Raw genomic sequence first — 16,013 nt, 5'->3', positions numbered from 1 at the left:
AACCTCCATTCCCTCCAGATTCCATTCTAGAGCGGACTCTCTTGGCCCCCTCAACCGTCTCCCCGCGGTCCCTCGGGCTCCCTGCCCCTCGACGCCCCCGGCTCCACCCCTGACTCCTCACTCACCCTTGGCTGCAGGCGCCCCCCAGTCTCCCCTCTCCTCAGCCTCAGCGCCCGCTCACCTCCGCGATGGGAGTCGGGCTTCCCCGACCCGCCTCCGAGTCGGCGTCCGAGGCGCCGTCGGAGTCCCGGGCCCTTCGCGCCTCGCCGGAGTGGAGCACTTCAAGCGGCGGGGGCGGAACCCGGGGCGGAGAGCCGGAGTGGAGGCGGGAGCGGTGGCGACTGCGCGCAGGCATCGCTCAGGCTCCGTCACCGCCGCTCCGGCAGCTGCTCCGTGCCGAACCGGAACTGCTTCGGGAGGCGGAGCACTACCGGCAGGAGGCGGAGCATTACCGGAGAAGGGGCGTGGCCAAGACCGGAAGGGACGCGAGATTCCAGCCCACCGGAGAGAAGAAGGGAAAACGCTGCAGGGGAGCCTGAGAGCGCATGCGTCAGGCCCGCCGCCAAAGAGGGCTGGTGTAGATTAAGGGAGGAACCCATGGGATTGGTAAATGGAGTTGGGGATCCGGAGGAAGTTATCCTGATTCCTTTGCAGAAGACCAGCTCCTTTTCAAGAGCCAACCCCCATGATCATGGCTATCGTAGACCCCTTTTATTCACTGACAATGTCTATGCCAAATGCCATATAAATATCTCAATCCTCGCTCCACCTCTACAAAGTAGATCATACAACACAGAAAGGCCAAAAACATCATTGCTTGAATATCACAGTAAATCTGTGCCCAAACTGGTATTTTATCTAAATCTACATACCAACCAAAATTCTCATTCTACAATGCTACCCCACACTAAGAGAAGCCCTCCCCCACCCCCAACCTAGCCCTATCATTGGCAGAAACCAAATCTAAAGCCAGCTGCCTGGGTTCGAGACCCTTCTTGGCCTTGCCTCCCCATACAGTACTAGACCAGTTTTTCTGACACTGAATGGGATGGGAGCATGCTCCGGGTGGACAGGAGTGCAGACTGTTTCCAGGGTATTCCCTGGAATTGTCTTTACCCTCAAGTCGGACTCAAGACCAGGAGCAGCTGGGAACATGCCCAACAGAGCTCATATCTCTCCCAGGCCCATCAGGGTCCCTATGAAGTCACACGAGGGAGGGCAAGACATCTCCTCTCTTTTGCCAACAACCAGCTCTGGCAGCCTGTCAAGATGGGCAAAAGGTATGACTTATGCAGTCGAGGGGGAGAAATAAAGAATGTCCACACGCTTCTGCCCTTTTCAATGCTTTATTCACTCAAATCACTCAATACAATTTCACTCTATAGGTTCTTAATCAAGAAAATGACAATCCTTAATGCTAGGCACTGCAATAGACATAATCAATTCACAGCAAACAATTCTAATTTAATTCTAAGCACTGCAAACACACTTAATCATGATGGGCTCATGACAGATATTCCCTCTGCATGCTAAGCTCAGGTGTCAGATCAAAAGTTTCAAGCCTTGAGCTCTAAGTCCAGCAGATGCACACTCACTCAGACATGGTTATCAGATCAGGAACCAAGGCAGGCTTCTCCTGGGGTGGAGCTGATGGCCGGTTGAGGAGAGTGTGGTAGGGAGAAGTGGCTCTCACCAGGTTCAAGATGTGGCTGTAGAGTTTGAAAGGTGAGGAAGTTGCAGAGGATCAGGCAAATGATAAGAAGAGTTGGGATGTCAGTCCAGATCCTCATCAGGCTCTCCAGCGTGAGGGCTCAATGTCAGCTAGCTGAATGTCTGTTCATTTGCTCCATACTAAATTTTGGGGCTTGTGACCACCCTTTCAATCCCTATCAGCTGCCACCAGATTTCTCAGTGATGTCATTTGCCCTGGGGTTAAAGCATCTGGTCTGGTGGTCCCCACCCTGATTTTCTTGCCTTTCCTCCTTATTGGGGTGAGGACAACATGACAGAGACTTCACTATGAGCTTATCAGGGTGGGGAGAAGTGACTTGTTTGTGCTTGAGGGCCATACTGGAAGGCTCCGCAAGTGTACCTGGTGAGACTGCAGGTTTCCAAAGGAGTTTTAAAATGGAGTTGCTTAGACTCAGGGCTAAGGCCATCCTTACACAGTTTTTGCAGATAACCAGCTCAACCTTTTATCAGTTTCTATCCTGGGGCTGAAAGCCCTGATAGGCAGAAGACTCTCCCTCCTACCCTCAAAATGTTTCAGAACATTGTCTAGAGCAATGTTCACTTCTCTTTCTTTGATATACAAGGCCCCTTCAACCTTTTTTTGAAGAAAACTGGCCATTTTCATTACAGGACTGTTGTTCAAACCTCCTGTAAACCTTGTGGGTACCCTTTCGATGCTGTACTCCATGTCTCCTCCCCACATTTCTCTTGACACTACAACTCAGAAAACTGCCCTGAGCTCCACAATCCAGAGGCCCATCCAACATTCAAGTCCCACCCAGTTTGTGGCCCTCCCAGACCTACAAAGTTTCTTCTATCATTCATCCTTAGAACCAACCACCTTCTCTCCAACCTGTTTTAACTTAGTCCTCAGAACCAAATTAGGCTTATTGACCAGGCACAGTGATGCATACCTATAATCCCAGCGGCTCAGGAGGCTGAGGCAGGAGGATGGTGAGTTCAAACCCAGCCCATTAAAAAGCAACTCAGTGAGACCCTGTCTCTATATAGAATATAAAACAGAGCTGGGGATGTGGCTCAGTAGTCTAGTGTTCCTGAGTTCAATCCCCCATACCAAATAATAATAATAATAATAATAATAATAATAATCCTTATGCAGGGCTCTAAACCTATCAATTAAAAAACTGTTTCTAAGCATCTACAATGTGTTAGAAATAGCACAACCTTTGATTCATGTAACCTTTGGAACAATAAAAGATGTGATTATCCTTATTTTACAGATGAAGAAACTGAGGTTAAGGGAGATAGTGATTTGCAGGGGTCTATCTGATTCCATGTTCTCAAGAGTGTGGGGGTGGGGCCTGGCTTGGGAGAAACAGGCCTCTGGGACTTGCTGAGTCACTTACTCCCATCCCACCTGTCCCTGCCAATCTCTGGGAAGGAGAAATGACACTGGAGAAGCAGAGGAGTGACCATAGAGGCAGAGGGGTAGGCAGGCTGGCCCATGGCTGAGGCCTTGCTCCCAGAGCTGGAGGGAGATGCCGAAGCCAGGCCTTGCCCCAGTGTCCTGGAGCTAGAGGAGCTCCTGAGGGCAGGGAAGGCCTCTTGCAGCCGTGTGGATGAAGTTTGGCCCAATCTTTTCATAGGAGATGCGTGAGTGGTCACTGGTAGAGGGGTGTGAGGGTGGCGACAAGGAGAAGCAGTTTACCTTACATGGGTGTGTGTGGAAATAAGGGGGAAAGTTCTGTTCTTAGCACCCCGAAGCCAGGGAATTTCTCCAGGACTCCCACCTGCTGGGACAATGCAGTGACCAGATATGGCCACCAGGGGGAGCATATATTTTTTTTCCTACCTGCAAAAAAACGGGTACTTCCCAGAAGTCCTGGAGTCTTCTGGCACATCCAGGACAATTGGCCAGAGGACTGGGGGAAAGTATATGGGGTATAACATGGGGTAGTCAGAGATCCCCCTTTCTGATTCCAGCCTCTTTCTTCTGGACATAGAGTGGGTGGAGAAATCTGACTGAGGGTGAATCAGGGAAGGTGTCACCTCTAGACATTTGCAGATTAGAGGCAGGTATAAGCCGATGACCAAGAGAAACCGGATGTATGTGGGAGGATGTGGGGCAAGAAGGGAGAGGAGGGGATAAAGCAATCCCTTCTTTCCTACCCTGCCCAAGGGCAGATTGCCTGAGGAAGCCAAGAGGTTCTAAAGATAACCCTACACTACCAACTCTCCCACCAGAAAGCTCTGGGGGTGGGGCATGGGGCAGCAGACCTTAGCTGGGGCTGGCTGGGCTCTAGCTCCCTTTGAACACTTAGGGTTTCATCCTTTGAAACAGGGAGCCATGCAAAGCCTCCTTCTTGGACCCCACAGCTCAGCCAGCATCCAGCCCCCTTCCTGCTCCCCCCCCTTCAGGGCCACGGCAAATAACCGCTTTGAGCTGTGGAAGTTGGGCATCACCCACGTGCTGAACGCCGCCCATGGGGGCCTCTACTGTCAGGGCAGCCCTGATTTCTACGGCAGCAGTGTGAGCTACCTGGGGGTGCCAGCCCACGACCTCCCTGATTTTGACATCAGCACCTACTTCTCCTCTGCAGCTGACTTCATCCACCGTGCCCTCAGCACACCTGGGGGTAGGACTTGGGGCCAGAACCCATATCCCACCCTGCTCATTCAAGGGAAGGATGCCCATTTCCCCTCAATCATCAATATGCTCCCATTCCTGGTTTTTAGAAATCTTCCATTTAGTGCTCCAACATTTTACCTAAAACCATTGCTTCACATATGGGGAAACTGAGGCTGAAATTGAAGGCCATGCCTTGAGTTCAAAGGAGCTCTCGGGCCGGAATCCAGGTCTCACAAACAGCAGAATGATTCTTTCTCTGCAACACTTAGCCTTGGGAAAATTTGGTACCTTATGTGTCTGCCCTAAAGTACTTTCAAATGTGTGTATTTGGGGTCGGGGTGGGACAGGCATAGGTTACAATAAAGAAGACTGGAGAGGCAGGAGCTCCTGCTTTGTGTTCATCCTTAAAGACAACTGTGCCTCCTGCTATATGACACTGGGCAAGCCAGTGTCCCTCTCTAGACTTCAGTTTCTTCATCTGTGCGATGGGAATGACAAAATGACAGCTCATATCACTCTTTTTTAAATGCCCAAGGCACTTTGACATTCTTTTGTTATTCATTCATCGGCTATTTATTGAATATCTTCTATGTGCCAGACACTAAACTAAATTCAGGGAATTCAGACTTGAACAAGGCAGGGTCCCTCCCCTCATGAAACCTGCCAGTCAAATTGTGAAGTATTGTGAGTGCTACTGATGTGGGAGGGCAAATGTGAAGTGCTATGGGAACACAGGGCAGGGGTGGCCAGCCCAGAGGACCAGGGAGGTGGGGGACTTCCCTTTACAAGGACATTCATTGGGCCACATGCAGAAATGATGAGCTGCTCTATGATTCAAGCAATACCTTGAGTGATCAGGAAAGCCCTTGGAAGGAAACCATGTATCAGCTGAAACTTGATGAATGAATTGTAGAAGTTAGTCAGACCGAGATCAACAGGAACATTTTTCAAAATAGTAGGAACAACACATGCTTAAGGCTGGAGGTCAGAGACCATGACAGTTTCAAGGAACTGTGTTCCTAGAGATGAGGATTGGGATAGGTTCATCTTGAGATAAGGCTGCAGTTGTCAGGAAGGGCCAGCTCTCAGATGATCTTGCAAGTCATGTTAAGGATTTGGACTGCATCCCAAGGATAGGCCAAATAGGTGGTGTTACCCATTTGAAAAATCAGGAAACTGAGATCCATGATGGCTGAGTGACTTGCCTGGGGTTCCAGAGTGCACCCAAGGCAGGGTAGGGAACGGAACGAGGGTCTCCACCCCAGGCCTGGATGGGATGGCTGGTGGGAAATGGTCTTTTACCAGGATGTCTCCCTCAGCCAAAGTCCTCGTGCACTGTGTGGTGGGTGTGAGCCGCTCTGCCACACTGGTCCTGGCCTACCTCATGCTGCACCAGCAGCTGTCCTTGCGTCAGGCAGTGATCACTGTGAGGGAACACCGGTGGATCTTCCCCAACCGCGGCTTCCTCCACCAGCTCTGCCAGCTGGACAAGAAACTGCGGGGTACAAGCCGGAGCTAAGAAGCCAGGTATGGAGGATACAGTCATGAAGACACAGGTGCCATTGGCAATGAGAAGTCACGTAAGGGCCTGGGCAAAGAATACAGGGCTATGTGTGGCTGGAAATGGTGGCAGGGGGAATTCCATGCTCCCCACGCCTCAGGGCTCCTCTTGCCCATTCAAGGTCTCACTGGAGCCAGGCAGGTAGTCCTCCTATAGGACCCCTGCCCTGTCATCCTCAGTTCACCCCAATTCTTCAGACCCCAGAAAGTGGAGAAAGACAAGAAAAGAAGGTGGTAGTAAGCATTACATGGAAGAGTTGAGGCCTTCCTACCTGCTCCAGCCTGTCTTGTCCTGCCTTAAATGGTGACTCATCAAATCCCACCAAAGCAGATGCACAACCAAGCTGATGGGTCCTTCACCTCCCCCATGACATCCTGTGGACTGGGAAGCCAAAAAGGGGATATGAGCCCTTGGGAATGGCATGTTCCCTGCCTGCTCTCTCCTCAGACGGGATTTAAGAACCTGGAAGATCAGCAGATCTCTGATCATGCCCAATCACCCCACTTTCTCAGGATTCTTAGAAACCCTGACCGCTAATTCAGCATCCTGCCCATCAGGCAGCTGGTTTGGGGGAGCTGTTTGAGCAGGGCTGTAGCACTGCACAACTTATAGAGGTACCATTTATAAAAATGTGTCAGTGGAACCCCTAGGAGTTGTGAAGTGCACAGCCCAGGCAGCTGTAACCAGCAGCTCTGGGGTTTGGGCCCCTGAGGGTACGGGGGCTGCAGAGGGAGGTCCTCTCTCTCCATAAACCTTGAATGCCAAGGCTACCTCATCCCTTCTCACCTACACCCACTTGATCTTGCACATAGGTCTCAAGACAGAAGCAGTTTAGGTGACAGCTCTTGCCACTGTCCTAACAAGTCCCAGCCAGCCTGGACCTTGGTTTATCTGCCTGTAATATGAAGCATGTCTCTCTGCAGAGCCTGTCCTTACTGCCTGCCGCAGGGCTCTGCCACTTTGCGGCTCTGGCACTGACCCTGCTGGTGCTTTTGGAGGCTGTGGCCCATGTGGATGCCAAGAAGATGCTGAGAGCGCAGCATGGGATCCATCCTCGAGTCTGCCACTCCATCTACTTCCTCCTGTGTCCCTCACCCCATCTCCGTCACTGGCTTCAGTCCCCACAGGTGGGAGTAGGCTGCCTTGTTAGCCAAGCCCTGAGATTGCTTGGCCAGGGATCCCAAGTTCCCTGGAGAGAAGGCAGTGGAAGATGGCCACCGCCACCCCTCCCCCATCTCTCCCCGTGCTTAGGGATCCGTGTGTGGGTTGGGGGGATCTGGGAGCAGGAGTGGGGATGAGTTTCAAGGTATGGGTGTATGATGAGGGTCTCTGGATAACAAGGAAAGTTCCTAATAGGCCCAAATCCAAGGTCTCTAACTGACCAGTCTTGGGAGGGACCTGAAAGACCATCTCACAGACCTTATGGGACAGCGAGGCTGTCCAGGGATAGTCTTTCAAGGGAGGGAGAGGATGGCAAAGGGTGGGAGCAGTTTCTGGATAAAGCAGAACAGGGTTGGTGTACAGACCTGCTCTGTAGCCCACTTACACTGTCTGTCTGCCAGTGCTGCCACCCTCAGCCCAAGTCTGCCAGATCTGCCTCCTGAATCAGTTCCATCCTCACCAGCCCCCACCTAAGGGTTGCTGGTGCTGGCAATGCCTCCAGCTGACGCATGCTTTTGACTAGTCTCTGTCCTCCTCTGTACGTCCTACCAGCTCCCGCTATGGGCCCTTGCTCCACACTAACCATGAAGGCCAAGAGAGCTTTCTTTCTTTTTTTTTTTTTTCCCTTTTTTTTTTTGGTGGTGCTGGGGATCAAGCCCAGGGCCTCATATGTGCTAAGCAAGTGCTCTTCCAGAGATCACAACCCCAGTCCCCAGGGGGAGCATCTAAGATGGTTGGTTTGATCTTCCCGCTTCCTGCTCTGTCATCCTGATACACATTCACACAGGCAGACCTCAGCTGAGCTGCCTCTGCTCCCAGCAGGGCCAGGGCTGGGGCCTAGGCCTAGGCTTGGGGGAGGTGCCTGGTTGGGCTTGGCACTGACCTGCTGTGAGACTAGTGGACCAGTTGGGAGTGGCAGGGGGAGGTTAGAAGGGGGGGGAGCAGACCGCATGCTTTATAATTAAACTCAAATCAAAAAATAGAAACAGCATCAAATGTGCAGAGACAGACGGCTGGAAGCTGGCAGCACAAATCGCCTGTCAGAAAAGACCACAGCCTGCATTGGACACCCCCTCAGGTGGGTGAGTGCTCCTAATTCAGGGGGGCCCTGAGCATGCTGGGTAACAGGGTTTGGGGCACAGGGGTGTCAAGCAAGAATGGAGGCTGGATTGAGGGACCAAGCAGGTCTGGGATAAAGGCAGAGATAGACCACAAGACAGTCAGAAAGACCCAGGCTTGAATTCTGACTCCCTCATCAATTGGCTATATGATCTTGCTTAACTTCAAAGCCTCAGTTTTCTCATCTGTAAAATGGGAGTGATAATATTACTGGCTTTATAAGGGTACTATGAAGATTTAGTGAGAAAATACGAGCTCTTAGCTCTGTGTTTGGTACATAGTATGCCCTTTATTAGTAAGTGATAAATATGGTAATTAATCCTGAATAAATAAACACAAAGAGATAAAGACCAACCTCAACCCCCAAAGGGAAGTGGTCCTCTGCCTAGGATACAGCTCAGGCCTGAATGGGTAAGAGTAACTAGAGTAATGATAATTATAATAAAATGCACCATTTATTGGGCATCTCTCACAAGGCAGACCCTGTGGGAGATGCTTTACATTTATGATTTCACGGGATTCTTACAACAGTCTCATGAAAGATAATGGCTCAGAGAAGGCCACATAGACACAAGTGGAAGACCAGAGAATTCTACCCAGGTCTGTCCTCCTCCAAGCTGCATGATGGGCCCAGAACCCACAGCAGCCCACCTCTGGCAGCTGCCTCCCTCCCTCCTGGGGGCTTCATTCCCTAGCCCCTTACTGTCCTGTCTTGTGATCTCCAGTCCCACCCAGCCTGTGCCCCCCTTGGGAAAAGGAGGAGGCAGAGAGGGTGGGCAGCAGGGAGGTACAAGAGCTACACTCTGCTGTGGTTGAGGAAACATGGTACTACCAGGCAGGACCCTCTGCCATCCAGGGCTGAAGGCAGCAGAAACCAGGGGAGCTGAAGCCACAGACTGCCCTTCCTTTGGGAGCCTGAGGTCACCATATGGGCAGCTGGGCCTGACTCTGACTGACAAGGTGGACTGTTCACCCCAGGAGGACAGTGGATGGGTGGGGGTATATCCTGAGTATCAGGAGTGAGGCTCTAGGAGGGGCCTTAAGGCCAAAGAAAGGCTCCATTCTCCAGAGAACTGGGCTGGGGTCTCTTAGGTATCTGAGACCTAGGCTGGGCTGTAGCAGAGCCTCTGATCCATGATCCTTCTGGAGACTCCAAGAGGAACCAGATCCAGTTCTTCACAGCCAAAGCACAGCTGGGCTGCACAGCACCCACTGGCCACTGGGGGGCAGTCTTACCCCACGCCAAATTCAGCAGGCCTGGGTTGGCTCTTGCTAGGTTCTCAAAGCTCCATCTCGTCCTGCCAGGCGCTAGAGCAGCCCCACCTGGTGGCTACAGACTAGTGCTGCTGTCGGATGCCTCCAGAATCTAGGTCCTCCTCCACCCCAACATAGTACACTACCCTCTGCCCTGTGCTTACTTCATACACAGACCTCTCTCTCTTGCTCGGGATAGAACCCCAGAGAATTCTGAGAAATCAGGCAATGCCAGGATCTTTGGTATGATAAAGAGAAATAGTGTCCCAGACACTAGGGAAGAACTGTTCCTACACAGGATCACAGACTGAGTCATGGCAGATTTGTAAGGGAAGCCAGTCTCTCCCTCCCTCTAAAGTTCTCTTGCCACCATTCTCAGGTGGCCTCCCATCTTCAGAACCACACAGGGCTAAGAGCTTTCGCTCCCAGAGATGCCAAGGAGGTAGGGGCCCTGGGGTTTGGAAAGGCTGCTGCTTCAGTCCCCAATGCCTACTCCTCCTCTCAGCCCCACCCCCATGGGCTCCAAGGCCAGGTCTGGAATCCTAGCCGCTTCACAGCGCTTGTGTTCTGGACGGAATCTACATTTGCCCTATTCCGTTCACATGCTGAGTCCTGCCCCTGCACCCAGTCCCCCATTCCCGGTCCCAGACCATGCCCTAGGTAGGTGGCAGGCCACTCAGCCTGCCTTGAGAGGTCACAGTGGGAGATGAGGGGAAAAACTGGGTCTTCACTTCCGCCTTGTCCTCCAGTCACCCGCTGGGTGAGCCTGGTCAAGCCGGTGGCCTCCTGGGTGCCCATTTCTCTCTCTAGTCATGCCACCACTTACAACAGGGAAAAGGTGTTCCTCCCAGTTTGCACCTTCCCTAGTTACTGGTTGAGGGGATCAGGGACACTTGGCCAAGAAAGGCCCTCCTTCCCATCACAGCACCAGGCTCAGGTTCTGGTGCCACTGATGCCCCAGATCTGCAGGGTCCCAGACACCCGGAGCCAGCTGACTCCTGACACAACCCACCCCACTCGGGTGAGGCCTGCCGAGCTGCACTGGCCTGAGTCATGGGGGTAAGGAGGAAAAGCCCGGTGCCTGGAGGCAGATGTGTAGCTCAGCAACACCCAGGCTCCTCTGAGGAGACCACTGGGTTAGTGATCACTCTGGAATCCCCCGAGACGGCAATTGAAAGGCTTGGGGTGGAACTGAAGGTGCACAGAACTGGACTGAAACCCCTGCCCAGCTGCTCATCAGCCACACAGGGTTGGGTGCCACTTAGAAAAACACTCTGAGCTTCTGCATCCTTCTAGGTGAAATAGGGACCTACCCTAAGGGAGGCATTAGACTTAGAAGAGGCATCAGCTCACTCAATATGGAAATGCCCATAAATATCAGTCCACAGCCCCTGACTCTCATACTGGAGGGAGACTCTGATCTCAAGGACCTCCAAGTGGGACCAGCCCTGGAAGTTCAGGGGTGGGGGCTTGAGATGAGCCATCCAGGTTGGGTGCCCTCTGAAAACTGTAGCCTTCTGGAGTTCCCATTCCTAAAGGTACAAATTGACAAGACATTTAAGGGGTGGGATTGACACTGGCTAGTGTCATAAAAAGGGAACCTGAAGGCCCAAAGGCCGAAGCTCTAACAAGCAACAGCCTCAGAAAAGGGCAGGGGTGAGGTCTGCCCAGCAATGCTCAGGAAGTTCTAGTTCCCCTTGTTCCTGGGGGAGAAGGGTCTAGGTCCCAGCCCAGCTGAGCTGGTTAATAAGCTCATTCCAAATAGCGGAGGCCCTTCCCACAGCATCCCAAAGGCACCTGGCCTGCACCACAGAACTCCCTGTCCGCAGGACCCACCTTGGGGAGCCTGTCTCCAGCACTGGGGTGTCTACTCTATTTCAGGATGAACTCACTGCAGAAACAGGATCTCCGGAGGCCCAAGATCCACGGAGCAGTCCGGGCATCTCCCTATTCGCCACCCACGCTGGCCTCGCTGCAGCGCTTGCTGTGGGTCCGTCGGGCCACCATGTTGAACCATATCAATGAGGTCTGGCCCAACCTCTTCTTGGGAGATGCGTGAGTAAGACCTACAAGGCTGGTGGAGGTGGCAGAAGGGTGTGAAGTCCACCTAGGAATGGAAAACAAGCCTCTCCCAGAGTGCTCCCAGACAGAGGTGGCACCCTCTGCTTCCCACCATATCTCTTTACATGTTTTTCTTTCCTCTTAAATTATTATAACTCTTAACTGTGGAAATAGAACTCACATAAGAAAAGTGCTCAGAACACACATGTCCAAGAAATTGGACATTTCTTGTGCCCCAGATGCCTCTACTGAATCCTTCTAACTTTTCTCTTTCCCAGGGATAACCACTCTCTAAGTGTCAAAATCATCATGTCCTTGTTTTTCTTTTAAGTTTTACCACCTATGCACCTAAACAACATGGGTTTGTCTTTTGCCTGTCTTTTTTTTAAATTATTTTTTAGTTGTAGTTGGACAAAATACTTTTATTTTACTTATTCATTTTATGTGGTGCTGAGGATTGAACCCAGGGCCTCCCTTGTGCTAGGCAAGCGCTCCACCACTGAGCCACAACCCCAGCCCCTTGCCTGTCTTTTAAAGTTACACAAATCATATTGTGTGTATTTTGTGGTTGGCAATGATTTGCTTAAAATTGTGAGAGACACTCATGTTTTATGGGTAGCTGCAGTTCATTTATTTTTTATTGCTGTGCAGTATTCCACTGTATGATTATAAAACAATTTATCCATTATATTGCATGTGGACATTTGAATTATTTCCACTTTTTGGCAATTATGAACAATGATCCTAGGAATATTTAAGTAACATGAATCCTAGAAAAACACATAACTTTCTCTAAGTTGTATATAAGAGAATAGAACTGAGAGCTATTTTTCCTAAAAGTTTTCTGAAATATTTGAAAATATGGCCAGGTGCAGTGATGTACACCTGTAATCTCAGCAGCTCAGGAAGCCGAGACAGGAGGACTGGAAGTTCAAGCCAGTCTCAGCATATTAGCAAAGCACTTAGCAACTCAGTGAGAACTTGTCTCCAAATAAAATATTAAAAAGGGCTGGGGATGTGACTCAGAGATTAAGTACTCCAGGGTTCAATCTCCAGTACCAAAACAAAATGTTTTTTTCAAAAATATGGACCAAATATTTATATTTAGAAATTTTCCTTAATATTTGGAAAATACAGATTAATATCTTGTTAACAATATGGCAAATATGGTATTCCTTCTCCCACACAGATATAATCTTTATAGGCTTTAAAAATGAAAACACACATACACACAAAAAAAGAACCTTTAAAAAAATGCAAACACATATACATTCTTTTTCATAGTTCTTTTTTATAAAAATGGCTATTGCTTTATTATACAGCTCTGTGATCTGCTTTATACATAAAGCTTTTATTTTTTTTTTAAAGAGAGAGTGAAAGAGAGAGAGAGAGAGAATTTTTTTAATATTTATTTTTTAGATTTTGGCGGACACAACATCTTTGTTTGTATGTGGTGCTGAGGATTGAACCCGGGCCGCATGCATGCCAGGCGAGCGTGCTACCGCTTGAGCCACATCCCCAGCCCCCATAAAGCTTTTAAAATGAAATGATAGTACATATTTTTAAAAAATGTTAACATTCTGCTTTGTACTCTGTACTTTCACAGGCTCTTTTTTTAATATATTTATTATTTTTTTAGTTGTAGTTGTACACAATACCCAGGGCCTCACACATGCTAGGCACACACTCTACCACTGAGCCACAACACAACCCCACAGGTTCTTGATATAGCATCTACCACAGTTTAGTGGTTGTATAGCATTTCATGATTTAGATACACAGTAGTCCCCCTTTTCTGTGGTGGGGGATATGTACCAAGACCCCCAGTGGATACCTGAAACTGAAGATAGTACCAAACCCATGTATCTTCTGTTTTTTTTTTTACCTATTCATATATATCTATGGAAAGTTTCATTTATAAATTAGGAACAGTAAGAGAGTAACAACTAAAACAAAATAGGAGAGTTACTATATTAACTAAAGTAAAGGTTTATGAATACAAGTACAATAGAATGACAGTCAATCGAATTGCCCAGATAACTATGTGGTGACAAGGGGTGGATAGCATATACACTGTGGATACACTGGACAAAAGAATGATTCACATCCTGGGCAGGATAGTGCAAGATTTCATTCAGTCCTCATAACAGTGCAAAATTTAAAATTTATGAATTGTTTATTTCTGGAATTGACCATTTAATGTTTTTGGACAATGGTTGACTGTGGGCAAATGAAACTGTGTGAAACAAAACTTCAGATAAGAGAGAACTTAATATCCTATTGTAGGATTCTCAGTAGTTTTTTTTTTTCCTTAATTTTTCACTATCTTAAATATCCCTAGATTCAGTTTACATATATTTGTGGGCACTTTCTGAATTCTTCCTTTTATTAAGTGCCTAGAAGGAGAATTGCTAGGGACAAGTATATGTACATTTCTAAAGCTTTTTTGGGGGTTGGGTGGGGATTGAACTCAGGGGTACTAGACCACTGAGTCACCTCCCCAGCTCTATTTTGTATTTTATTTAGAGACAGGGTCTCACTGAGTTGCTTAGCACCTGCCTCGCTTTTGCTGAGGCTGACTTTAAATTTGTGATCCTCCTGCCTCAGCCTCCCAAGCAGCTGGGATTACAGGGATGTGCCACTATGCCCAGCACATTTCTAAGGCTTTTGTTGTGTATAGCCCATTGCCCTTCAGAAAAGTTACCCTGGGGGCTGGGATTATGGCTCAGTGGTAGAGCGCTTGCCTAGCGCATGTGAGGCACTGGATTTGATCCTCAGTGCCTCATATAAATAAATAAATAAATGTATTATATCCATCTTAACTACAAATATTTTTTTAAAAAAGTTACCCTGAATGAAAGAGAGTCTTCAATTTCAACTATAGATGTCCCTCTACTAGGGCAGTTCACCAGTTCCCATCTCTATCCTTGGAGGAAAACAGCAAGTGAAGGGCAAGTTCCAACCCAGATAGAGTTAACCCAGTGAGATCTACCCGCTTATACCCCCTCCAGGTATGCTGCCCGGGACAAGAGCCAGCTGATCCAGATGGGTATTACCCATGTTGTGAATGTTGCTGCAGGCAAGTTTCAAGTGGACACAGGTGCCAAGTTCTACCATGGAATGCCCTTGGAGTACTATGGCATCGAGGCTGATGATAACCCCTTCTTTGACCTCAGTGTCTACTTTCTGCCTGTTGCTCAATATATCCGAACTGCCCTCAATACTCCCCGAGGTGAGCTTCTGGGGAAGGACTTGGTTGGGGTTGGGGGTTAGGCTATCCATTTCTCCAATAGCACTGATGGGTGGGGAGCACAAACCCCATCACCAATCCTCCTACACTATGAAGCAAATATCTCCTACCATTTAGTGTCCCCTTCAGAGACACCCTGGAACAGTGTCAGACATAACTAAAATCTGCTGTGGTCATCAGCATAACCACATGCCTCAGGAAGAGACCAGACATTAGGCAGAAGGCACAAGACCTGTAAAGGTTCTTGAGCAGGCCTCTCTAAGATGAGGCTTTGGCACAGAGCTGCAGGGGCAGGTGAGAGGGCAGAACTGTGGTGCATGTGGGGGAGGGGAAGTAGACATCCCCTGTAATCTGACACAAATTCAGGGGACCCCAGGAGTCCAGGAACCTCCACCTCCAGATGAGTTGCAAAGATGTCAGAGGAAGCACTCTGGGTCAGAAGGGAGTCCCGGCTGCCAACCTTAACTCTGCCAGGACTTGCTATTTGACTTTGAGCCAGCCTTCTTCCCTTGTAGGACCTCAGTTGTCCCATTATACAGGGGTCCCGGCTGCTGTGATGGTGGGCTGAAAGGATGGCGAGGGGTGTCTTCTTTCTAAAGGGGTGGGCGATTCAGGGTTAGGCATCTGACACCTGGGTTGGGTCTCCCCACAGGCCGCGTGCTGGTACACTGTGCCATGGGGGTAAGCCGCTCTGCCACACTTGTCCTGGCCTTCCTCATGATCTACGAGAACATGACACTGGTAGAGGCCATCCAGACGGTGCAGGCCCACCGAGATATTTGCCCCAATTCAGGCTTCCTCCGGCAGCTCCAGGTTCTGGACAACCGGCTAGGGCGGGAGACGGGGCGGCTAATGACCTGACAAGCAGCCCAGAGCCCTGGCTCTCCATCCAGCATAGCCCAACCTGACTAGCCTAGACCTGGGGACGGCAGCCTCTGCTGTTTCCAGAGACCCTGAGATGTAAACAGCAAGTGGGGGCTTAGCTGAGGCAGGGGCAGGGAGAGCTGGGTGGTGACCTTTAGCAGGTGGATTCCCCAACCCAATCAGAGATTCTTTATGCAAAAGAGAATTCAGTCTGTCTCTATAATAAAAGGTTCATCATAATAATGATAAGAGACCTTCTGGTGATTTGTGAGAAAATGGCTTACTCTGCAAGGGCCAGGAGGTTCCAGAGAGCTTGCCAACTGTGATTCAGCATGATGGCAGCCTGGAGAAGAAAAGAGTGAGAGTCGTGCCAAGGCTTAATGAGGAAGGTAAGGACTGGTTGGTGATGTTGGCCCTGGGTG

General features: G+C 49.7%; 3 protein-coding genes across 6 annotated transcripts in view; 2 read left to right on the top strand and 1 right to left on the bottom strand.

The window, feature by feature from the left end:
• The window catches only part of Samd8 (sterile alpha motif domain containing 8), a 58,126-nt gene extending 57,746 nt beyond the window's left edge, over positions 1–380 (bottom strand). For 2 of the 3 annotated variants that reach the window (XM_076834699.1, XM_076834700.1), the window contains exon 1: positions 182–380. In XM_076834699.1, the coding sequence (XP_076690814.1) occupies positions 182–355 (174 nt within the window). In that variant the 5' untranslated portion in view covers positions 356–380. Of the gene's footprint in view, positions 1–125 lie in introns of all 3 variants that reach the window. The other variant, XM_076834701.1, reaches the window with a different exon arrangement.
• Positions 381–3,166: 2,786 nt separating this feature from the next.
• Positions 3,167–6,891, top strand: Dusp13a (dual specificity phosphatase 13A). Its single transcript, XM_076834564.1, has 4 exons — positions 3,167–3,345; positions 4,111–4,328; positions 5,641–5,848; positions 6,806–6,891. The coding sequence occupies exons 1-3, from the start codon at positions 3,197–3,199 to the stop codon at positions 5,838–5,840; spliced, it is 567 nt and encodes a 188-aa protein (XP_076690679.1). The 5' UTR covers positions 3,167–3,196; the 3' UTR covers positions 5,841–5,848; positions 6,806–6,891.
• On the top strand, positions 6,820–15,834 carry Dusp13b (dual specificity phosphatase 13B). Of its 2 annotated transcripts, none has more exons than XM_076834562.1 (5): positions 6,820–7,009; positions 8,027–8,121; positions 11,298–11,471; positions 14,489–14,709; positions 15,380–15,834. In XM_076834562.1, exons 1-5 carry the CDS (start codon positions 6,908–6,910, stop codon positions 15,586–15,588), a joined length of 801 nt encoding a protein of 266 aa, XP_076690677.1. In that variant the 5' UTR covers positions 6,820–6,907; the 3' UTR covers positions 15,589–15,834. The 2 variants fall into 2 exon arrangements, with proteins under 2 accessions (XP_076690677.1, XP_076690678.1); XM_076834563.1 differs by having other exon boundaries at positions 6,842–7,009; positions 8,027–8,125.
• The last annotated feature ends 179 nt before the right edge of the window (positions 15,835–16,013 follow it).

The sequence above is a fragment of the Callospermophilus lateralis genome, chromosome 15 (genome assembly GCF_048772815.1).
Source record: "Callospermophilus lateralis isolate mCalLat2 chromosome 15, mCalLat2.hap1, whole genome shotgun sequence".
In the NCBI taxonomy this organism is placed as follows: domain Eukaryota; kingdom Metazoa; phylum Chordata; class Mammalia; order Rodentia; family Sciuridae; genus Callospermophilus; species Callospermophilus lateralis.
The sequence above is the reverse complement of the archived record's forward strand: the minus strand, read 5'-3'. Positions and strand labels throughout refer to the sequence as shown.